Genomic DNA, 21295 nt, shown 5'->3' on the forward strand with positions numbered 1-21295 from the left:
CATTTTGTGAATAAATACCTTCGATTTGTACCAGCATCTGCAGTTATTTTCTTACATCTTCAGGGGCAGTCAGAAGGTGGCAAATGGAGAGTGAGTTTAGTTACGTTTATTATTGTCACATGAAACGAGGCACAGTGAATAGCTTTTGTTTGCGTGTTGTCCAGTCAGAGAATAGGCTACATGATTACGATCAAACCATTCACTGTACACAGGTAATGGATAAAGGGACGACATTTAGTACAAGGTAAAGTCCGATTAAAGAGAGCAGCAAAGAAGTTTACATTTGTGAAATCTCTGGTTAAATTAAAATGTGTTTTTATGTAAGTCGCTAGCTCAAAACAGTCGGAAATCCAGCCCACTCCAAAAGGTTGTACATCGCTGCTCCAGAGAGTGTCGCTTGCATTTGGCAGACTGGATGGCTTCTTTCTCTGCTGTAATGTTTCTAAATATCTTCTAATGAAGGCAATTTGTGAGAATGATTTCCTTTGGGTGCAGCTTAACTGGATCTATAAAGTGTTGCAGGTACCGAGAGAGTCACAGTGTACTGATTAAAGTTCCCATTCAAAGTCTCTACAATTACAGGATTTCCACCCACGCATTCACTGAAACATCTCAAGTTTCAATTTTTTTGTGCCCTGATTCATATTGGGTTACAACTTTCGCTTCACTGGCATGACAAATAATTTGACCTTTGCATTCAGACACTCCTGGCACACCAAATAAATCGTGGCCTGAACTCACGTCAATGTGCTTAATGAAGTATAAAAACTGGCCCAGAAACTCATGGCACCAAGGAATTGGGCCCAAAACATAATCAGAACTTGTGGATAAGTTAATGCAGAATTTTTCAATCTCATAACTTAAAAAAATTATTGGAAACTTATTCAACTAAAGCTACATTTCTGAGCCCATACAGATATAATCTTACTAAAGAGCAGACACAAAGGCTTTTCAAACATGACATATCCTCAATAGGCAATGGTGGTATTAAATCCCTGCTTCACTCACAAGGGAGAATAATACCTTTAGTAATTTAAAGATTTATCAAACTGGCTATATTGCAAATCTTCCCATGCAATGGCAGGCAGACAATGAAACCCCTTCACTTTATATGCTTGTAGGGCAAGTGATATGTGATGGTAGAGGATAAGGATAAAATTATTCAGTACAGCCATATATGAATGCATGAAGGTGATCATTGGCAGTAGTGTAGAAAGTCAGTCTGTTTACCAGGGTAGGGTGTAGAAAACTTGGGGGCATAGGTTTAAGGTGAGAGAGGAAAGGTTTGAAGGGACCCAAGTGGCAAGTTTTTCACACTGGGGATGACGGAACAAGCTGCCAGAGAAAGTAGTAGAGGCAGTTACAATTATGGTAATATGAGCATATGATCAGTGTTTGACACCACAGGGTCTGTACTCGCCGGAGTTTAGAAGGATGAGGTAGGACCTCATTGAAACTTACCAAATAGTGAATGGCCTGGATAGAGAGGATGTTTCCACTAGTGGGAGAGTCTAGGACCAAAGGGCACAGCTTCAGAATAATTGGGTGTACCTTTAGAAAAAAGACAAGGAGGAATTTCTTTAGTCAGAGGGTGGTGAATCTGTGGAATTCATTGGCACAGACATCTGTGGAGACCAAGTCATGGGGTATTTTTAAGGCGGAGATGGTTAGATTCTTGATTAGTAACAGTGTCAGGGGTTATGGTGAGAAGGCAGGAGAGTTGAGTTGAGAGGGAAGATAGATCAGCCATGGCGGAGTAGACGATGGGTCAAATGACCTAATTCTGCTCCTATGACATGAACATTTAGAACATTTAGAACAGAAAGCAAAGAGTGGGGATAAATGGGTCCCTTTCGGAATGGCAGGCAGTGACCAGTGGGGTACCGCAAGGTTCGGTGCTGGGACCCCAGCTATTTACAATATACATTAATGACTTAGACGAAGGGATTAAAAGTACCATTAGCAAATTTGCAGATGATACTAAACTGGGGGGTAGTGTGAATTGTGAGGAAGATGCAATAAGGCTGCAGGGTGACTTGGACAGGTTGTGTGAGTGGGCGGATACATGGCAGATGCAGTTTAATGTAGATAAGTGTGAGGTTATTCACTTTGGAAGTAAGAATAGAAAGGTAGATTATTATCTGAATGGTGTCAAGTTAGGAGGAGGGGGAGTTCAACGAGATCTGGGTGTCCTAGTGCATCAGTCAATGAAAGGAAGCATGCAGGTACAGCAGGCAGTGAAGAAAGCCAATGGAATGTTGGCCTTCGTAACAAGAGGAGTTGAGTATAGGAGCAAAGAGGTCCTTCTACAGTTGTACCGGGCCCTGGTGAGACCGCACCTGGAGTACTGTGTGCAGTTTTGGTCTCCAAATTTGAGGAAGGATATTCTTGCTATGGAGGGCGTGCAGCGTAGGTTCACTAGGTTAATTCTCGGAATGGCGGGACTGTCGTATGTTGAAAGGCTGGAGCGATTGGGCTTGTATACACTGGAATTTAGAAGGATGAGGGGGGATCTTATTGAAACATATAAGATAATTAGGGGATTGGACACATTAGAGGCAGGAAACATGTTCCCAATGTTGGGGGAGTCCAGAACAAGGGGCCACAGTTTAAGAATAAGGGGTAGGCCATTTAGAATGGAGATGAGGAAGAACTTTTTCAGTCAGAGAGTGGTGAAGGTGTGGAATTCTCTGCCTCAGAAGGCAGTGGAGGCCAGTTCGTTGGATGCTTTCAAGAGAGAGCTGGATATAGCTCTTAAGGATAGCGGAGTGAGGGGGTATGGGGAGAAGGCAGGAATGGGGTACTGATTGAGAGTGATCAGCCATGATCGCATTGAATGGCGGTGCTGGCTCGAAGGGCTGAATGGCCTACTCCTGCACCTATTGTCTATTGTCTATTGTAATATTTACTGCAAAAGGCATTTGTACAGGAAAGGTTTAGAGGGATATGGGCCACTCAGGCAAATGAGACAAGCTCAGGTACAGTACAGTGGCGTCGCTGGTAGAACTGCTGCCTCACAGCGCCAGAGACCTCGGGTTCGATCCTGACCTCGGGGGTCGGAAGAAGGGCCCTGACCCGAAATGTTACCCATTCCTTTGCTATTTATTATCAGGCAACTGAATCATCTTACCACAAACAGAGAGCAGCCCTGAATTATTATCTACCTCATTGGTGACCCTCGGACTACCCTTGATCGGACTTTGCTGGCTTTACCTTGCACCAAACATTATTCCCTTATCATGTATACCGTTCAGTTGTCATTCCCTTATCTATACTCTGTGAATGGCTCGATTCTAATCGTATTGTTTTCCCGCTGACTGGTTATGCGTGCAACAAAAACTTTTCAATGTATCGCGAAGGTATTTACTCACAAAATGCTGGAGTAACTCAGCAGGTCAGGCAGCATCTCAGGAGAGAAGAATGGGTGACGTTTTGGGTCGAGACCCTTGTTCAGACTGATGTCAGGGTGGCGGGACAAAGGAAGGATATAGATGGAGACAGGAAGACAGTGGGAGATCTGGGAAGGGGAGGGGAAGAGAGGGACAGAGGAGCTATCTAAAGTTGGAGAAGTCAATGTTCATACCACTGGGCTGCAAGCTGCCCAGGCGAAATATGAGGTGCTGTTCCTCCAATTTCCGGTGGGCCTCACTATGGCACTGGAGGAGGCCCATGACAGAAAGGTCAGACTGGGAATGGGAGGGGGAGTTGAAGTGCTCAGCCACCGGGAGATGAGGTTGGTTAAGGCGGACTGAGCGAAGGTGTTGGGCATAACGATCGCCGAGCCTGCGTCTGGTTTCACCGATGTAAAGAAGTTGACATCTAGAGAAGCGGATGCAATAGATGAGGTTGGAGGAGGTGCAGGTGAACCTCTGTCTCACCTGGAAAGAATGTTTGGGTCCTTGGATGGAGTTGAGGGGGGAGGTAAAGGGACAGGTGTTGCATCTCCTGCGGTTGCAAGGGAAAGTGCCCGGGGATGAGGTGGTTTGGGTAGGAAGGGACAAGTAGACCAGGGAGTTACGGAGGGAACGGTCTCTGCGGAACGCAGAAAGGGGAGGGGATGGGAAGATATGGCCAGTGGTGGGGTCCCGTTGTAGGTGACGGAAATGTTGGCGGATGATTTGTTGGATATTCAATATCACACCAGGTTTCTGCACGATCTTGCAACAGTATTAACATTGCTTCTCTAACTATTGTAAAAGCACGACAAATCTGTATGGGGGAAGAGGCCTCAGAAAGCGTACAATCTGTTGTGAGGAGCACTTTTGCAGCAAAAGTCCTTTTTGATGAATTACAGCATTAATCACCACTTGGAACTTGCTTGAAATGGTTCCAAACCATGGATTCAGAGCAGCAGTAGGTTGTATCAGCAGTGAGAGTGGCCATGAGAAGCTTATTGCTGGCTTTAATGATGAAGGAAACATTAATTATTATTTTTGGAGTCACATAGAGTCATATGATTTTGACATTCAATGAAGGAATCTAAACAAAATGGTACAGGATGCTTGCCAAGATTGTCTCATGTTGAAGCTGTTATAAACACAAAAATGAAATTTACAGTCTACGAGCATTATAGTAATAACATTAGCAAGAATGAAGCCAATCGGCACGGACTTGAAAGAAGTGTTGAATGGCTGAACTGATTCAGACACATCTTGGTTGAAAGGTTTTTCCATCACAGAGGCTACACGTTGTCCACAAATCAGGGCTGTATTATGTGGCAAACACAAATGATTGCACATGTAAGAAACGTGGCCAACAAGCAAAGTGCTGATGAACGGGCTGGGTGAGTCAGGCAGCATCTGTGGAAGGAAATGTATGACATTTTGGGTCAGGACCCTTCCTCATACTTATTATGTGGGGTCTGAGTGTTTAGACCCAAAGATCTACAAGGCAGGATTGTGGAAGAACTCCATACCAAACATTTAGTTAAAGTTGAAACAAGGAACTGCAGATGATGGTTTACAAAAATGGACACAAAGTGCTGGAGTAACTTAGCGGGTCAGGCAGCAACTCTGGAGAACATGGACAGATGAAGTTTCAGGTCAGGACCCTTCTTCCAACAGGTTATAGTGAATTTGAAGGCAATGTCGAGGTTTTGCCTTTTAGCGAAGTATGGACAAGAATCTGGAAGAGCTAGTTAGTAGGTGTATGGGTTCTTCAGGTCTGTAGAGCACAACCATTGACAGTACTGCTCCATGCATGGACGTTGCCCAGAGAACATGTCAATGTGGATTATTGTGTAAATAGCAGGGAGAATTGTTGTGGTGCTGGTGTGGTACAGTGGCACAGCCTTACAGCTCCAGCAAACTGGGTTCAATCTTGACCACGTGTGTTGTCTGTATGATGTCTGCATGTTCTCACTGACTGCATGGGATCCCCCATGCTACGGTTTCCTCCCACATCCCAAAGACATGCGTGTTGGTATAAATGTCACTGAAAATTGCTCCCAGTGATAATTGAATGAAGGGAGATGATGAAAATGGTGGGTGTTAAGGGGGGCTGGGTGCCCAGAGAGGTGGCGCAGTCTCGATAACCAAAATGATCTCCTTGTACATCTTGTGGAAATATGTTATCCATCTTTCTCGGTTTATATTAATCCAAGGCAATCAAATTAAAAAGCAGGAGGGAAATGATTTCCTGCCATCTGTTTTACACTTTGCACAAAGTGAAGAAATATACTTTTTTCTCCTTTTGGCACAGCAAAAGAATCATAGACCACAAGATATATTCTTAGTGCAAAGTTTTATTCATAATTAAATTCACATTTAGGTTGAGTGCATGAAGTTTTGGAGGCACACAGTGAAGGACTCGAAATGATTTTTGTGAGGTGATTTGCATGGGCCCTTGCGATTCAAGAATATTTGCATATTTTTACTACTTATTCCAAGTTGCTCGCTGGCTGAGGTAAAGCAGTTGCTTCTGGCTGTCGACTAGTTGCCTATAATTAAGAGGATAGGGTGGCACCCGGAGTGGCACGGTGGTGGAGTTGCTGCCCCACAGTGCCAGAGACCCAGGTTTGATTCTGACTACGGATGCTGTCTGTATGGAATTTGTACATTCTCTCTATGACTGCGTGGTTTCCTCTGGGTGCTTCGGTTTCCCCTCCCACACTTTAAAGACATACAGGTTTGTAGGTTAATTAGCTTCCATAAATTGTCCCTAGTGTGTAGGATAGAGCTAGTGTATGGCGTGATCGCTGGCCAGCACGGACCTGTTGGGCTGATGGGCCTATTTCCACGCCTGTATCTCTAAAGTCGAAAGCAAAGTAAAGTAAGAGTACCTGCCAATTACACCTGAGACTAACTCTGATCCATATACAACAGCTCCACTTATCCTGTTTTCCAGTTGTTGGAGACCTAATGCTTTCTTAAATGACAACTGTAATCCATTGTCCAAGACAATGCACTGGCCTAGAAATGCCAGTCCCATCAGGTGAATGTTAAATTGTGTCTCCAGATCACGGGGGAGCATTTCCTTATGAGGCCCTCACATGTGAGGACAGAACATTGCATCTCCGCTATATGAAGAAGAACATGCAATGTCGTATCCTCATTGGTAAGTAGTGGAGGCAAAGTGCCCGTAATCCAGTTGTTAACTCAGGTGATGATGGTTCACATACAGTGTAATCAGATGATCAAAATGTTTTCTCTGCTCTGTGAAGATAGTAGATGAGATATTATTAGCACATAGGACGTCTCACATACTTCTCTTTCATTGATTCAACTGTGAATTACTTTAACCAAATGAGTCTACCACAGGAATATTTCATTACGTACCTGCCTTGCACCATCCGTAAGCTCCTCGTTCTATGCTCTACACCTTGTGCTAATTATATTTTACGTCATCCTCTTCCAAAGTGCATTCTCCTGGTGTATTCATTGCCCTGTTACTCAGGGCATGTTAGCCTTCAATTATAAAGAATAATTAAAATTAACTATTGCTTTAACAACAGAAATGCTGAAAATTCTGTCGGTCAGACAGAATCCATGGCAAGAAAAACAGTTCCCGCCGATTGATGATCTTTCATTGTCACCTGAAGTCATGTTGGCTTTCTCTCTATACTGCTGCTGCATGATCTGCTGAATTCAAGCATTTCAATTCATCCCATTATCATGTATTTGTACACTGTGGATGGCTCGACTGTAATCGTGTATCGTCTTTCCACTAACTGGATAGCACGCAACAAAAACTTTTCACTGTACCTCGCTTGGTACACGTGCCAATAAACGAAACTCAAACTCAAATTCATTTTTCAGATGTTCGACATCTGCATTATTTTGCTTTTGTAACAACAAATTTATTATTTCACTGTCTGGGGTGTGCTTTGTCTTCATTCAGCTCTTTGAAAGACATTCAATTCTATATTTGAATATTACACATGCTCCCCAACATACATAAGTGTTAGGTCCCACGGACTTTTGTGTAACTCAGACATCATGTAAGTCGGAAATGGAAGTGCTCCAGGCAACATCCCTGGAAAAAAATGGAGACGTTTCGGGTCAGATGCTTCTTCAGACTGATCAGTCTAAAGAATGCTCCCAACCTTTCAATTAGTCTGAAGAAGGGACCTGACTTGAAAAGTCACTTATCTATGTTCTCCAGGGCTGCTGCCTGATCCACAGAATTATGCCAGCACTGTGCGTCCTTCACTATTTCTATGTCCATGGCCTCAGTAACTCTGTGTTCTGTGCTGTGTTGGATCAATATACTATGTTTCTACCAATTCTTCTTTCTGTCCAACTGAGAAATTCAGCTTGATCCACCTCTATTCAACGTTAACACTCTTAACTGACATTTTGGTGCGTTTTTTAAATAGGCAGAACTGAACAAATCCCACTCACCGAAAGTGGTGAAACAAGGAATACACATTTTAAATTTAGCGTCTTCTTTAAATATCTGTGTAGGGATAAACCATTTAACGTGTCTGTCTAACAATCTTTATTCAAGTGTGAACAAAATGAAAGTGAAATGCTTGTGCAGCCCATCGAAAGGTGGAAAAGACACACAGGTTTATGCCTCAAACCATCTCTAGCAGCTCAAAGTTTGTGGGAGGGCAGGAAATCAAGATGTTGGAAGTGAGGATGGGCAGGTGGGGATGGACATAGTACTTTGGTAGACTTGAGGAACAGCATGAGCCATGATTCGATTGAAAGTCAGATCAGATTCAAAGGTACTCAAAGATGGCTGATTCATACCCCTGTCTTTTATGTCCTCAGCAACTGTCCCTTCTCTACATCGCACTGTTGTATGGAAGGCACACTCTCACTGGTCAGGCAGCTCACCTCTACTCTACATATTTGCATTTCAAAGTTACAATTTGGGGGCTAAAATGATGTAGGATTTCAATTGACATATTTATAAAACCTCCTGCTCAAAACAGGTGGAAGTGATGTCTGCACATTTATAAGAAATAAGTCTCGGGTATCTAAATGGGACCAAAGTTTCTTCCCTCCCAAACTTTCCTCAGACATGTTGCAAGTAAGCAACAAATTTAAATCACCCTACTTGTGGCTGCTCAGATCTTAGCAAGGTTGTCATTTGTTTTCTAAGTATTATTAGTGCCTTAATCATTTCCTTCTTTCTCCAGAATGATAATCACTTTGTATTAATTTACAGGGTGTGGACATCCATGGCTATGCCCAGCATTTATCGCCTAACCCTAACTTCCCCTAGTTTGAGATGCTTTCTTGGGCACCTGGTTCATGGTGTAAATGCAGACTGGCCAATTACTCATAGATCCCTTGTGATCTTTGTATCTGGATTGTATTTATTTCAGGTGACGGCACAGTGGCACAGCAGTACCATTGCTGCCTTACAGGGCCAGAGCCCCGGGTTCGATCCTGACTACTGCGTTGCCTGTACAGACTTTGCACATTTTCCCTGTCACCGCAGGGGTTTTCTCCGGGTGCTCTGGTTTCCTCCCACACTCCTAAGACATGCAGGTTTGTAGGTTAATTGACTTCAGTAAAATTGTAAATTGTCCCCAATGTGTAGGGTAGTGTTAACTGGTTGGCAGAAGGGCCTGTTTCCGTGTTGTATATTTAAAGTCTAAAGGTGTTTTAGTCCAAGATGCAGAAGAGACAACTATCAATATTTTGAGATGGATGTTGTTTTGTTCCAGAGGGAGGGATATGAATGGGGAATTACACAACTCTGTCACAGTGTAAAATCTGGTCAGAATCCAAATCGATTGTTTAATCTGTTCCATTTATCTTCCTTGTCTTGTTGGAACGTAGAACAATTTTTACTCTGCCTAATGCACTTAATACCTTTTGCCATTTGATTTCCTATTCACTAATATGGTTGAAATTTGAATGATATATAGTTCCCAATATTACCAGGGGATTGCATACCCTGCTTAAAGGCAGGTTTCAAATAAAACAAGTCCAACTCTTTTGTTGACCTCTATCTGAAAACCAGTGAGCAGAATCTAAACATTCAATGTGTGCTGCACCGTACTTTTAAGTACGAAGTAGTTTCCTCATCAGGCACATTTCTTAAATAACAAAAAAAAGTCAGATGCTAAAGATTTTGAGAGCCTTTGAACAAGCTGGTCCTATCTTGAACAAATTGGCAATTCTCACCTGTTGGAGGGAGACATTTAATCCTTCGAGGAAATACTGCAGGCAACAAAATGGCATGTGGGAAGAGATTATACCTCCTGCATTGGGAGAAAAAACTTTGACGTAGCTTCAGAGGATGGAGTGTATGTGGAGTGAGATGCAGTGACACTCTCACGGTGTCATGGAGCTGTGCTGTAGAAGAGTTGCCGTCGATGCATTTGCTGCATGAAATCAGACCGCCCTGATTGCTGGTGAGACCTTGTACTTATCACCTGCTCTCACTGGTCTCTGCTAACCTGTTATTCATGATGGCCAAAGCTCCCACCCCTCCTGAGAAGCCGTTCTGCCTTGTGTTGATGCACACTGTCCTGGGGTAACCGTTGGCAGTTTCCGACAGCTGCTTCTGCAGGATGGCGAGGGACACCTTGTTGGAGGCAGTCAGGTCCCTCATGGAGATCATCTCCCCAGAGAGCCTCCTTCCCTCGTTGTCACTGTCACACGGCCCGTCCTCCTCTGCCAGGACGTGGTCCCTGCGGATACGGGACTGCCCCGGCGTGATGGCGTTACGGCGCCCAGTGCGCATCTTCCCCCTCCGACATCTCGGGCAGCAACCACACTCCAGCTTCTTCAGCAACCAATTGAGGAACTGTTTGATCACGATGGAGATGACATTGAAGAGCGAGTAGATGCAGCACACCCCCAAGAGTATGAATACAAAATTACCAAATCTGTACAATCCCTGATTAGTGTAGGCCGCGTTCTGGCTGCTGACGAGATCCCCAAAGCCAATAGTACTGAAGGTGACAAAGCAGAAGTACAGTGAGTCGGTGTAGTTCCACCCTTCCACTGGCGTGTACATGGCGGAAGCACAGCAGGATATCACCACTGCGGCAATGCCCAGGATCAGCATGATGTAGTACACGGACGGCTTCCATCCCGCCAGGCTGGCCGCGTCCATGAGGGCAGACTGGCGGCCGATGATGGGAGGCAGCAGGCCCTTGTTCTGCTGCTGCCTCTGGTAACAAGCCTTCATGATGAAAGCCAGCAGCGTGATGGTGCGCTCGAGAAAGAGGTTGAAGAACAGAATAGTCCCTGCGCATCCGAGAAGGCCGTAAAATATCAGAAACACTTTCCCAGTCACTGTCGCTGGAGTTGTCATGCCAAAACCTAAAGGAAGAAAGAAAAAACAGGGCGGAATTTATGGTTTCCTCATACACACCTGCAATCCTTTAAACAAATACCAGGATTCATTTACCAGATATTCTTGCTAAGCAACACTACGAACCAAACAAATACAATGGCTATCTGAATGTCTGAACCTGAAATGTTACTTATTCCTTTTCTCCAGAGATGTTGCCTGACCTGCTGAATTGCTCCAGCATTTTGTGTCTATCTTCAGATCAATGTGTAAACCAACATTTGCAGTTCCTTCCTACACATAATGGCTATCTTAGAGTTGTACAAATATCTTATGGAGGTGTACAAAAATCTTATAGAGATGTACAAAAATATTCTAGAGATATACAAAATCATAGAAACACAGAACATAGAAAATAGGTGCAGGAGTGGGCCATTCGGCCCCTCGAGCCAGCACCGCCATTTAATGTGATCATGGCTGATCATCCACAATCAGTACCCCGTTCATGAGAGTAGATCGGGTAAACACACAGTCTTTTGCCCAGAGTAGGGGAATCGAGAAGGACATAGGACATTGGTTTAAGGTGAGGGGGGCAAGATTTAATGGGAACCTGAGAGGTAACTTCTTTACACAAAGGGTGGTGGGTGTATGGAATAAACTGCCTGAGGAGGTAGTTGAGGCAGGTACGATTGCATTTAAGAAACATTTAGACAGGTACATGGATAGGACAGGTTTAGAGGGATATCGGCCAAAAGCAGGCAGGTGGGACTAGTGTAAATGGGAATGTTTAATCGGCATGGGTTGGTTGGACCGAAGGGTCTGTTTTCATGCCGTATGACTATAATGGCATGCCCTGCATTTCTAATTATTGGTTGCACTTATTAATGGGCTCAATGCTAAATTAATATAATTCAAGACATGACAATGCTTGAATTAGTTTAAGTCCTTGACCTCTTCCATTGCCAGAGTGAGACCAAACACAAACTAGAGGAACATTAACTCCTCTGTCCCTGTCTCCTTCCTGCAATCTACACTGGTTCTTTTTTGTATCCCCTTGTTCCCACATTACCCTCAGCCCTCTAACACCCTGTTTCTTCCTCCCCTCCTACATATCCTTCCCCTTATGAGATCCCCTTCTTTCCCCTACTGCTCACGCTTCCTCTTCTTTAGAGATGCTGCCTGACCAGCAGAATTACTCCAGCAATTTGTGTCTATCTCCTTATTTTGCTGCAGGTTCCAGTATCTGCAATGCCTTGTATCTCTAGCCCTTTGGTTATGATGATTTGACGGTCCCTGACAGAAACAGATGTTATCAGCAACAAAATGATGGAGGAACTCAGCAAATGTAATTTCTCACGGAGGGTAGTGAATCTCAGGAATTCTCACCGTTGTCGATTTTATTGTCATATGCACACGTACCGTGAGGTACAGCCACAATCTTGCCTGCAGCAGCGTCACAGGCACATAGACTCACACACCACACAAGAGCATATATTATACATAAATTACACATAGATTCCACAAGACAGTAAAAGTAGACAAATAGAAAAAACAAGTCCATGGTTTCACACTAGGGCATCAGAGATGTCATCATTCTTCAGGAAACGGGGCTTCCCCTCTTCCATTATAGATGAGGCTCTCACTAGGGCCTCTTCTACATCCCGCAGCTCTGCTCTTGTCTCCCCTCCCACCTTCCACCCCACCAGCCAGCGTATCCAACAAATCATCCGCCAACATTTCCGTCACCTACAACGGGACCCCACCACTGGCCATATTTTCCCATCCCCTCCGCTTTCTGCGTTCCGCAGAGACCGTTCCCTCCGTAACTCCCTGGTCCACTCGTCCCTTCCTACCCAAACCACCCCATCCCCAGGCACTTTCCCCTGCAACCGCAGGAGATGCAACACCTGTCTCTTTACCTCCCGCCTCAACTCCATCCAAGGACCCAAACAGTCTTTCCAGGTGAGACAGAGGTTCACCTGCACCTCCGCCAACCTCATCTATTGCATCCACTGCTCCAGATGTCAACTTATTTACATCGGCGAAACCAAACACAGCCTCGGCAATCGCTTCGCTCAACACCTGCGCTCAGTCCGCGTTAACCAAACTGATCTCCCGGTGGCTGAACACTTCAACTCCCCCTCCCATTCTCAGTCTGACTTTTCTGTCATGGGCCTCCTCCAGTGCCATAGTGAGGCCCACCGGAAATTGGAGGAACAGCACCTCATATTACGCCTTGGCAGCTTGCAGCCCAGTGGTATGAACATTGACTTCTCCAACTTTAGATAGTTCCTCTGTCCCTCTCTTCCCCTCCCCCTTCCCAGATCTCCCTCTATCTTCCTGTCTCCACCTATATCCTTCCTTTGTCCTACCCCCCTGACATCAGTCTGAAGAAGGGTCTCGACCCGAAACGTCGCCCATTCCTTCTCTCTTGAGATGCTGCCTGACCTGCTGAGTTACTCCAGCGTTTTGTGAGTAAATACCTTCGATTTGTACCAGCATCTGCAGTTATTTTCTTATATTTAATAGTGGAATAGGCTTGAGGGTCCAAGCAATCTAGGCTCATCCCTATTTTCTTATGTTCTTATAAATAAACCCAATTTTAGATTTGGGAGAAATAACACGAATGTCATATTTCTGAGGTGTATTCACTTGTCAGTTGGATTACAAGCCATCCTCAGGTTATGAACACATCACTTATGGATACACCTACAAACAAACAAGCTCCCATAATATTATTAAATTCATAGGCCCAACTTACATACATGAGTTCATTACTACAAAAGGCATTACTAGTTTTTTTCCCATTTCAAGGTTCCGACCCAAAAAGTCACCTATTCCTTTTCTCCAGAGATGCTGCCTGACCCGCTGAATTACTCCAGCATTTTGTGTCTATCTTTGGTATAAACCAGCATCTGCAATTCTTTCCTACACTACTAGTTTTCTTTCTCTCTCCACTTTCAGTAATTGTTCTCTCTTACCAGTCTAATGTGCTTTTGATGCCATTCATTACAATACTGTGAAGATCTGGATGCCACATCGAGTGACTTTTGTGTACTTTCCCACATAGTCAAAATCAACATATGGATGTTTGCGGAAATTGAATTGTTTGTTACCTGGGAACGATCTGTAATATCTTGCAGTTCACTGAGATGAAACCATAACCCCCTCCCCCCTCTCCATAACCACATTGGAAACCAGTTCTACAAACAGGAAGAAGTCTCAAAGCTCAAGTCAATTTTCCTTGACTTCAAGGTGGACAGAGGATATCAGACGGAAGCTTTTTCGAATACTGACATTTGCATTACTTTGTCTCTTTGTACCATTAAACAGTATATGGTTCACGTTTCCTGATCATCCAGAACTGCTCTCATTTGTCGCCCATATATAGCATTGCTCCAGGATTAAGATACCATGGGAGCCCTGATAGACAGTTTCCCAAGTGTCATTTATCTACATGGTGATTGATCTTGCTTCATTTGAATAAATCAGAGGTCAGAAAAGGTCATGAAATCATGTAACACAATCAATGCATTATCAACAGCTATAAAAGTCAGTAGATTTATCATTACATCTTTAGGTTCTATAAGTGGAATTGCCGAACAATTTTCGATAAACCCTTTAAAGCAAAGAGCCTGGTGAATAGTGGTGCAACAGCGGGGCCTCTTTCAAAATTGGAAGCTGCAAGATATTTTAGAAACAAGATATTTTAGATTTCAGGAACTCCCCTGATGCAGCTCACTAATGTTGGGAGTGTGGAAAAGTGGTCAAAGATCCTCAGGAACTTTCCAACACAACTCTTTGATGTTAAGGATAATGGAAATAAAGATTCCTATATTCTCATGGACGAGTGTTTCCTGGGTTGAAATGTGACAGGGTTACAGTGTTATTGCCACCATTCTGGACTTTCACGTGGCTACTTATTTCTAGTAGTCCAGACCATCATTTAAACCAACCACCCTTCTATTGACTCCATCTACACTTCATGCTGTCTTGCCAAGGCCACCAGCACAGTCAATGATCAATTTTACTCTTCTCCCCTCCTCCTGTCAGGCAAGAAGTACAGAAGTTTGAAAACGCACACCTCCAGATTCAGGAACAGTTTCTTCCCAGCTGTTATCAGGTAACTGAACCATCCTCTCACCAACTAGAGAACAGTCCTGACCTCCCATATACCCCATTGGAGACATTTGAACTATCTTTAATCACACTTTACCGAGCACTAAACGTTATACATTTTTCCTGTATCCGTACACTTTGAACGGCTTGATTGTAATAGACACAAAATGCTGGAGTAACTCAGTGCATCAGGCAGCATCTCAGGAGAGAAGGAATGGGTGACGTTTCGGGTCGAGACCCTTCTTCAGACTGATGTCAGGGGAGGGGGCGGGACAAAGATAGGATGTAGACGGAGACAGGAAGACTAGTAGGAGAACTGGGAAAGGGGAGGGGATAGAGAGGGGAAGCAGGGACTACCTGAAGTTAGAGAAGTCAATGGTGGGGAAAATGCTGGAGTCAATTATAAAAGACGAAATTGCTGAGCATTTGGATAGCAGTAACGGGATCGTTCCGAGTCAGCATGGATTTACGAAGGGGAAATCATGCTTGACAAATCTACTGGAATTTTTTGAGGATGTAACTAGGAAAATTGACAAGGGAGAGTCAGTGGATGTGGTGTACCTCGACTTTCAGAAAGCCTTCGACAAGGTCCCACATAGGAGATTAGTGGGCAAAATTAGGGCACATGGTATTGGGGGTAGGGTACTGACATGGATAGAAAATTGGTTAACAGACAGAAAGCAAAGAGTGGGGATAAATGGGTCCCTTTCGGAATGGCAGGCAGTGACCAGTGGGGTACCGCAAGGTTCGGTGCTGGGACCCCAGCTATTTACGATATACATTAATGACTTAGACGAAGGGATTAAAAGTACCATTAGCAAATTTGCAGATGATACTAAGTTGGGGGGTAGTGTGAATTGTGAGGAAGATGCAATAAGGCTGCAGGGTGACCTGGACAGGTTGTGTGAGTGGGCGGATACATGGCAGATGCAGTTTAATGTAGATAAGTGTGAGGTTATTCACTTTGGAAGTAAGAATAGAAAGGCAGATTATTATCTGAATGGTGTCAAGTTAGGAGGAGGGGGAGTTCAACGAGATCTGGGTGTCCTAGTGCATCAGTCAATGAAAGGAAGCATGCAGGTTCAGCAGGCAGTGAAGAAAGCCAATGGAATGTTGGCCTTCGTAACAAGAGGAGTTGAGTATAGGAGCAAAGAGGTCCTTCTACAGTTGTACCGGGCCCTGGTGAGACCGCACCTGGAGTACTGTGTGCAGTTTTGGTCTCCAAATTTGAGGAAGGATATTCTTGCTATGGAGGGCGTGCAGCGTAGGTTCACTAGATTAATTCCCGGAATGGCGGGACTGTCGTATGTTGAAAGGCTGGAGCGATTGGGCTTGTATACACTGGAATTTAGAAGGATGAGGGGGGATCTTATTGAAACATATAAGATAATTAGGGGATTGGACACATTAGAGGCAGATAACATGTTCCCAATGTTGGGGGAGTCCAGAACAAGGGGCCACAGTTTGAGAATAAGGGGTAGGCCATTTAGAACGGAGATGAGGAAGAACTTTTTCAGTCAGAGGGTGGTGAAGGTGTGGAATTCTCTGCCTCAGAAGGCAGTGGAGGCCAGTTCGTTGGATGCTTTCAAGAGAGAGCTGGATAGAGCTCTTAAGGATAGCGGAGTGAGGGGGTATGGGGAGAAGGCAGGAACGGGGTACTGATTGATAGTGATCAGCCATGATCGCATTGAATGGCGGTGCTGGCTCGAAGGGCTGAATGGCCTACTCCTGCACCTATTGTCTATTGTCTATTGTCTATTGTCAAACCGCTGGGGTGTAAACTGCCTAAGCGAAATTGAGGTTCTGGTCCTCCAATTTGCGCTGGGCCTCACCCTGACAACGGAGGAGGCCCAGGACAGAAAGGTCAGATTGGGAATGGGAGGAGGAGTTGAAGCGCTGAGCCACCGGGAGATCAGGTTGGTTGAGACAGACTGAGCGGAGGTGTTCAGCGAAACGATCGCCGAGCCTGCGCCTGGTCTCGCCGATGTAGAGAAGTTGACATCTGGAACTGTGGATGCAATAGACGAGGTTGGAGGACGTGCAGGTGAACCACTGCCTCACCTGGAAAGACTGTTTGGGTCCTTGGATGGAGTCGAGGGGGGAAGGTAAAGGGACAGGTGTTGCATCTCCAGCGGTTGCTGGGGAAAGTACCTGGGGAGGGGGTGGTTTGGGTGGGAAGGGGCGAGTTGACCAGGGATTTCTGAGGGAACAATCTCTGCGGGAAGCAGAAAGGGGTGGAGATGGGAAGATGTGGCCAGTGGTGGGATCCCGTCGGAAGTGGCGGAAATGTTGAAGGATAATTTGTTGTGTGCGACGGCTGATGGGGTGGAAGGTGAGGACAAGGGGGACTCTATCCTTGTTTAGAATAGGGGGAGGGGGAGCAAGAGTGGAGCTGCAGGATATTGAGGAGACCCTAGTGAGAGCCTCATCTATAATGGAAGAGGGGAACCCCCATTTACTGAAGAATGAGGACATCTCCGATGCCCTAGTATGGAACACCTCATCCTGGGTGCAGATGCGGCGTAGCTGAAGGAATTGGGAGTAGGGGATAGAGTTTTTACAGGAGGCAGGGTGGGAAGAAGTGTCGTCAAGATAGCTATGGGAGTCAGTGGGTTTGTAGTTGATGTCGGTCACTAGTCTGTCTCCTGCGATGAAGATGGTGAGATCCACAAATGGTCGGGAGATGTTGGAGATGGTCCAAGTATATTTAAGAGCAGGATGGAAATTAGTGGTGAAATTGATGAAGTCAGTGAGTTCTGCATGGGTACAAGAGGTAGCATCAATGCAGTGGTCAATGTAGCGGAAGTAGAGTTCGGGGATAGGGCCAGTGTACGCCTGGAACAGGGATTGTTCGACGTACCCTACAAAGAGGCAGGCGTAGCTAGGGCCCATGTGAGTGCCCATAGCTACGCCTTGGATTTGGAAGAAATGGGAGGAGTCAAAGGAGAAGTTGTTGAGGGTAAGGACCTCAGTGCTTTAAGACCCTCTGGGTGGGGGATGGAGGTGTAGAATGACTGGACATCCATAGTAAAGGCTTGATTGTAATCATGTATAGTCTTTTTGCTGACTGGATAGCTTTTCATGGTACCTCAGTACATGTGACAATAATAAACTAAATTAGTATTCATTTATATAACATGTGGTCATTACTTACATTCATTGCAGAAGATCTGCTTTCATGATGCACTGGTAATGGTACTTGCACAGTAGCGTTTGGGTAAGAGAATCCTATGGCTGGTATTCCCAGGTGCCTGCTGGTCTATAAAGCTCATGGATTTGTACCATACTCATGAAGAAGCAAATTGATTCAGTGCATTTTGCAAATGTTGATTTCTGCAGCCAAGGACATTGCTGGTGGATTTTTACACTGGCTAGTGCAACGGCTTGCTCCTCATGTGGCCGGCTTTGTCCTGAATAGTGCCAATATTCTTAAATGTTGCTGCCACTATGAAAGTTTCAATGAAAAATAAACTGACCTGAATTTTATGGCTGGTTATCTATCATGCATTGTTCAAAGTAACTGACAGAAAGGGATCACTGCCTCTTCTGCCTCTCACGTTTCCATGTGATTTATTTTCTGTTTTACTTTTCCTGACTCTAAATGTCTTTGCTTCTCTCTGCTTCCACTTCTCACTGTTTTGCTTTAGTACTTTAGAGATACAGTGCAAAAACAGGCCCTAAGGCACACAGAGACCGTGTGGCACACAGAGACAGTTTAGGAGGGAGAGATAGATCAGCCATGATTGAATGGCGGAGTAGACTTGATGAGCTGAATGGTCTAATTCTACTCCTATCACTTATGACGTTATGACCAAATTCTCTGGTGAAGAGAATTATTTAGTTTCAAAAGTTAATTTCATTTGCTTGAAAACTGAAATAAAATAAAATGAAGAAAGGACTCTCTCCTCAACCGATCTTTACTCCATCTTTTATTTGAAAACATTAAAAAAATCTTATTGTACATAAAACATGTATTTATGTAGGACACTGTTTTCTTTTTCATTCAAATGGGAAAGAACTTTGCCTCTTACTGTCGAGGGAAAATATGATATAAGTTTTACCTCAGTGAATGTTTTAAGTAAGATTTTCCCTCTTATTTTTCAGAACTATTTGAATATAAAATACATTGCAGAAAGTGCCGAGGTAAAGAAACCATTCCATAAATGCAGCAAATTATGCAAACTGTACATACTCAGACTGCCTGAACCCTAGGCAGAGAGTAAATCTACCAATTGTCGTGCATTTACCTAGTCTTCCTTTTTGTGCAAATTTATTTTATCTAGGGTATAAAATGTTTATTGATGATTCAGGGATTTTGCCTGTGATGCAGTTGATGGTTTAAACAGGGTGGTAAAAATGCTAATTATTAGCCTTGTGATATATCAATATCAAAAAATGGATTCTATTAAAAGTTGCCGTGAAGCACAGTGAAAGTATAGTGGATGGTATTCTCTCCTCTGCCTCTACCAGCTTTCTAGAAGAATTGATCCTCTCTGCCTACTCTTTTCTGTATATTGCTGATGCTGCTTCCAGCATTGGAATTCTTCTTTTCCACAGATCTATTCAGTTCTGAAAAGGACAGCAAATTGCAAAGATAACAGCCTGAGGGACCTCCTCAGTGACGTAATGTTGAGAAGAAACCATGCATTAATAAGGTGACATGAGGAACTACAGATGCTGGTTTACAGATGCTGGAGTCTGAAGAAGGGTCCTGACTTAAAATGTCACCTACCCATGTTCTCCAGTGATGTTGCCTGACCCAGCTTTTTGTGTCTTTCCATGTATTAATAAGAAAAAAAGCAAGCTGATGAAAGCAGTACTTCTTGGCTGCTGGGATGACGCCACAGTTATTTAGCACCCACAAAAGGAATCAGAACTGTCAAAATTCCAGGCCATCGCCTCCTTAACTGCATTTGACTGTATTCAATGGGAGGTGGATTCTGGTTTCAGGTCTTCCTGTAGCACTGTGCAGAGTGGGCAACTGCTTCAATGGTGGATTCTACCAATGTCTCCATTGACCTTTGGTCATAAACATTTCCTAGAGCAGGTGGCACAGTGATGTAGCGATAGAGTTGTGTAGGAAAATAACTGCAGATGCTGGTACAAATCAAAGGTATCACAAAATGCTGGAGTAACTCAGTGGGTCAGGCAGCCTCTCTGGAGAGAACACATCAGTCTGAAGGTTTCAACCCGAATCGTCACCCATTCCTTCTCTCCAGAGATGCTGCCTGACCCGCTGAGTTACTCCAGCATTTTGTGATACCTAGCGATAGTTGCTGCCTTTCACAACCAGAGACCCGGCTTCACTCCTGACTAGGAGTGCTGTCGGTGCAGTGTTTGTACAATCTCCCTGTGACCACATAGGATGCGCTGGTTTCCTCCCACACTCCAAAAGCTTAATTGGCTTGGTAAAAATTGTAAATTGTCCCTAAAGTGTGGGATAATGCTAGTGTACGGGGTGATCACTGATTGGTATGGACCCGGTGGGTCAAAGGGCCTGTTTCCACACTGTATCTCTAAAGTGAGTAAACGGTAATTAGGTCACTTTAATTATTTTGCCTCCATGATCTGAATAAGAGACTGGCAATGAATCAGAAAAAAACAATCAGGCAACGATTTCTAGGCTGTAAGCTGGAGGCTGCATTGGTTAATTTGTTGACTATTTAATTTAATTTAGTTTAGAGATACAGCGCGGAAACAGGCGCTTCAGCCCACCGAGTCCGTGCCGACCAGTGATCCCCGCACATTAACACTATCCCACACACTAGGGACAATTTACATTTATACCAAGCCAATTAACCTACAACCCTGTACATCTTTGGAGTGTGGGAGGAAACCGAAGATCTCGGAGGAAAACCCATGGGATCACAGGGAGTACAAATTCCGTACAGACCGCACCCGTTGTCAGAACCAAACCCACATCTCTGGTGCTGTAAGGCAGTAACCCTACCGCTGTGCCACCTTGCTGCCCTTGCACAAGGCTTTTGAGAGGTCCACAGATTACAGCAATATCAGTTTCCTGGAATTATTATTTTTTTAGCCCAAGTGAAATAGTATAAGTTCAGTAGTCACAGGAATGATAGCAACAATGAGAATCCTGTTCAGTCTCATCCAGGATATCCGTGATATGGTACAAACATGCAAGGAAATTAAGACCTAGTGCAAATAAAGACATAAATCGTATTGCTGGTTAGAATCGGTGATGGATTATTAACTCCAAATTACATGAACCTTCCTAGGGAAAGCATCCCTGTCTGGCAACAACACTCTTGCCAAACTGGCAATACACAATCTACCTTTCTGCTACTATACGCATCGGCTGTGATTCATCTTTACCCCATTGTGGACATTGGACATTGTCAATGGAAATGATAGAAAATATGGAGAACCATATTCTGCACTTTGAATCTTCCCCTTTGCTCTATTTATTGTACTTGAGTTTGACTCAATTGCGTTTATGTATGGTATATCTGAT

At 44.3% G+C, this 21295-nt stretch overlaps 1 protein-coding gene across 1 annotated transcript in view; it reads right to left on the minus strand.

The window, feature by feature from the left end:
* Nucleotides 1-6782: 6782 nt before the first annotated feature.
* The window catches only part of LOC144596949 (potassium channel subfamily K member 12-like), a 48271-nt gene continuing 33758 nt past the window's right edge, over nucleotides 6783-21295 (minus strand). The window contains exons 2-3 of the mRNA XM_078405848.1: nucleotides 9585-10730; nucleotides 6783-6905 (exon numbers count right to left, since the gene is read on the minus strand). Of these exons, the coding sequence (XP_078261974.1) occupies nucleotides 9832-10730 (899 nt within the window). The 3' untranslated portion in view covers nucleotides 6783-6905; nucleotides 9585-9831. The remainder of the gene's footprint in view (nucleotides 6906-9584; nucleotides 10731-21295) is intronic.

This window comes from Rhinoraja longicauda, chromosome 9 (genome assembly GCF_053455715.1).
Source record: "Rhinoraja longicauda isolate Sanriku21f chromosome 9, sRhiLon1.1, whole genome shotgun sequence".
Lineage (NCBI taxonomy): Eukaryota > Metazoa > Chordata > Chondrichthyes > Rajiformes > Arhynchobatidae > Rhinoraja > Rhinoraja longicauda.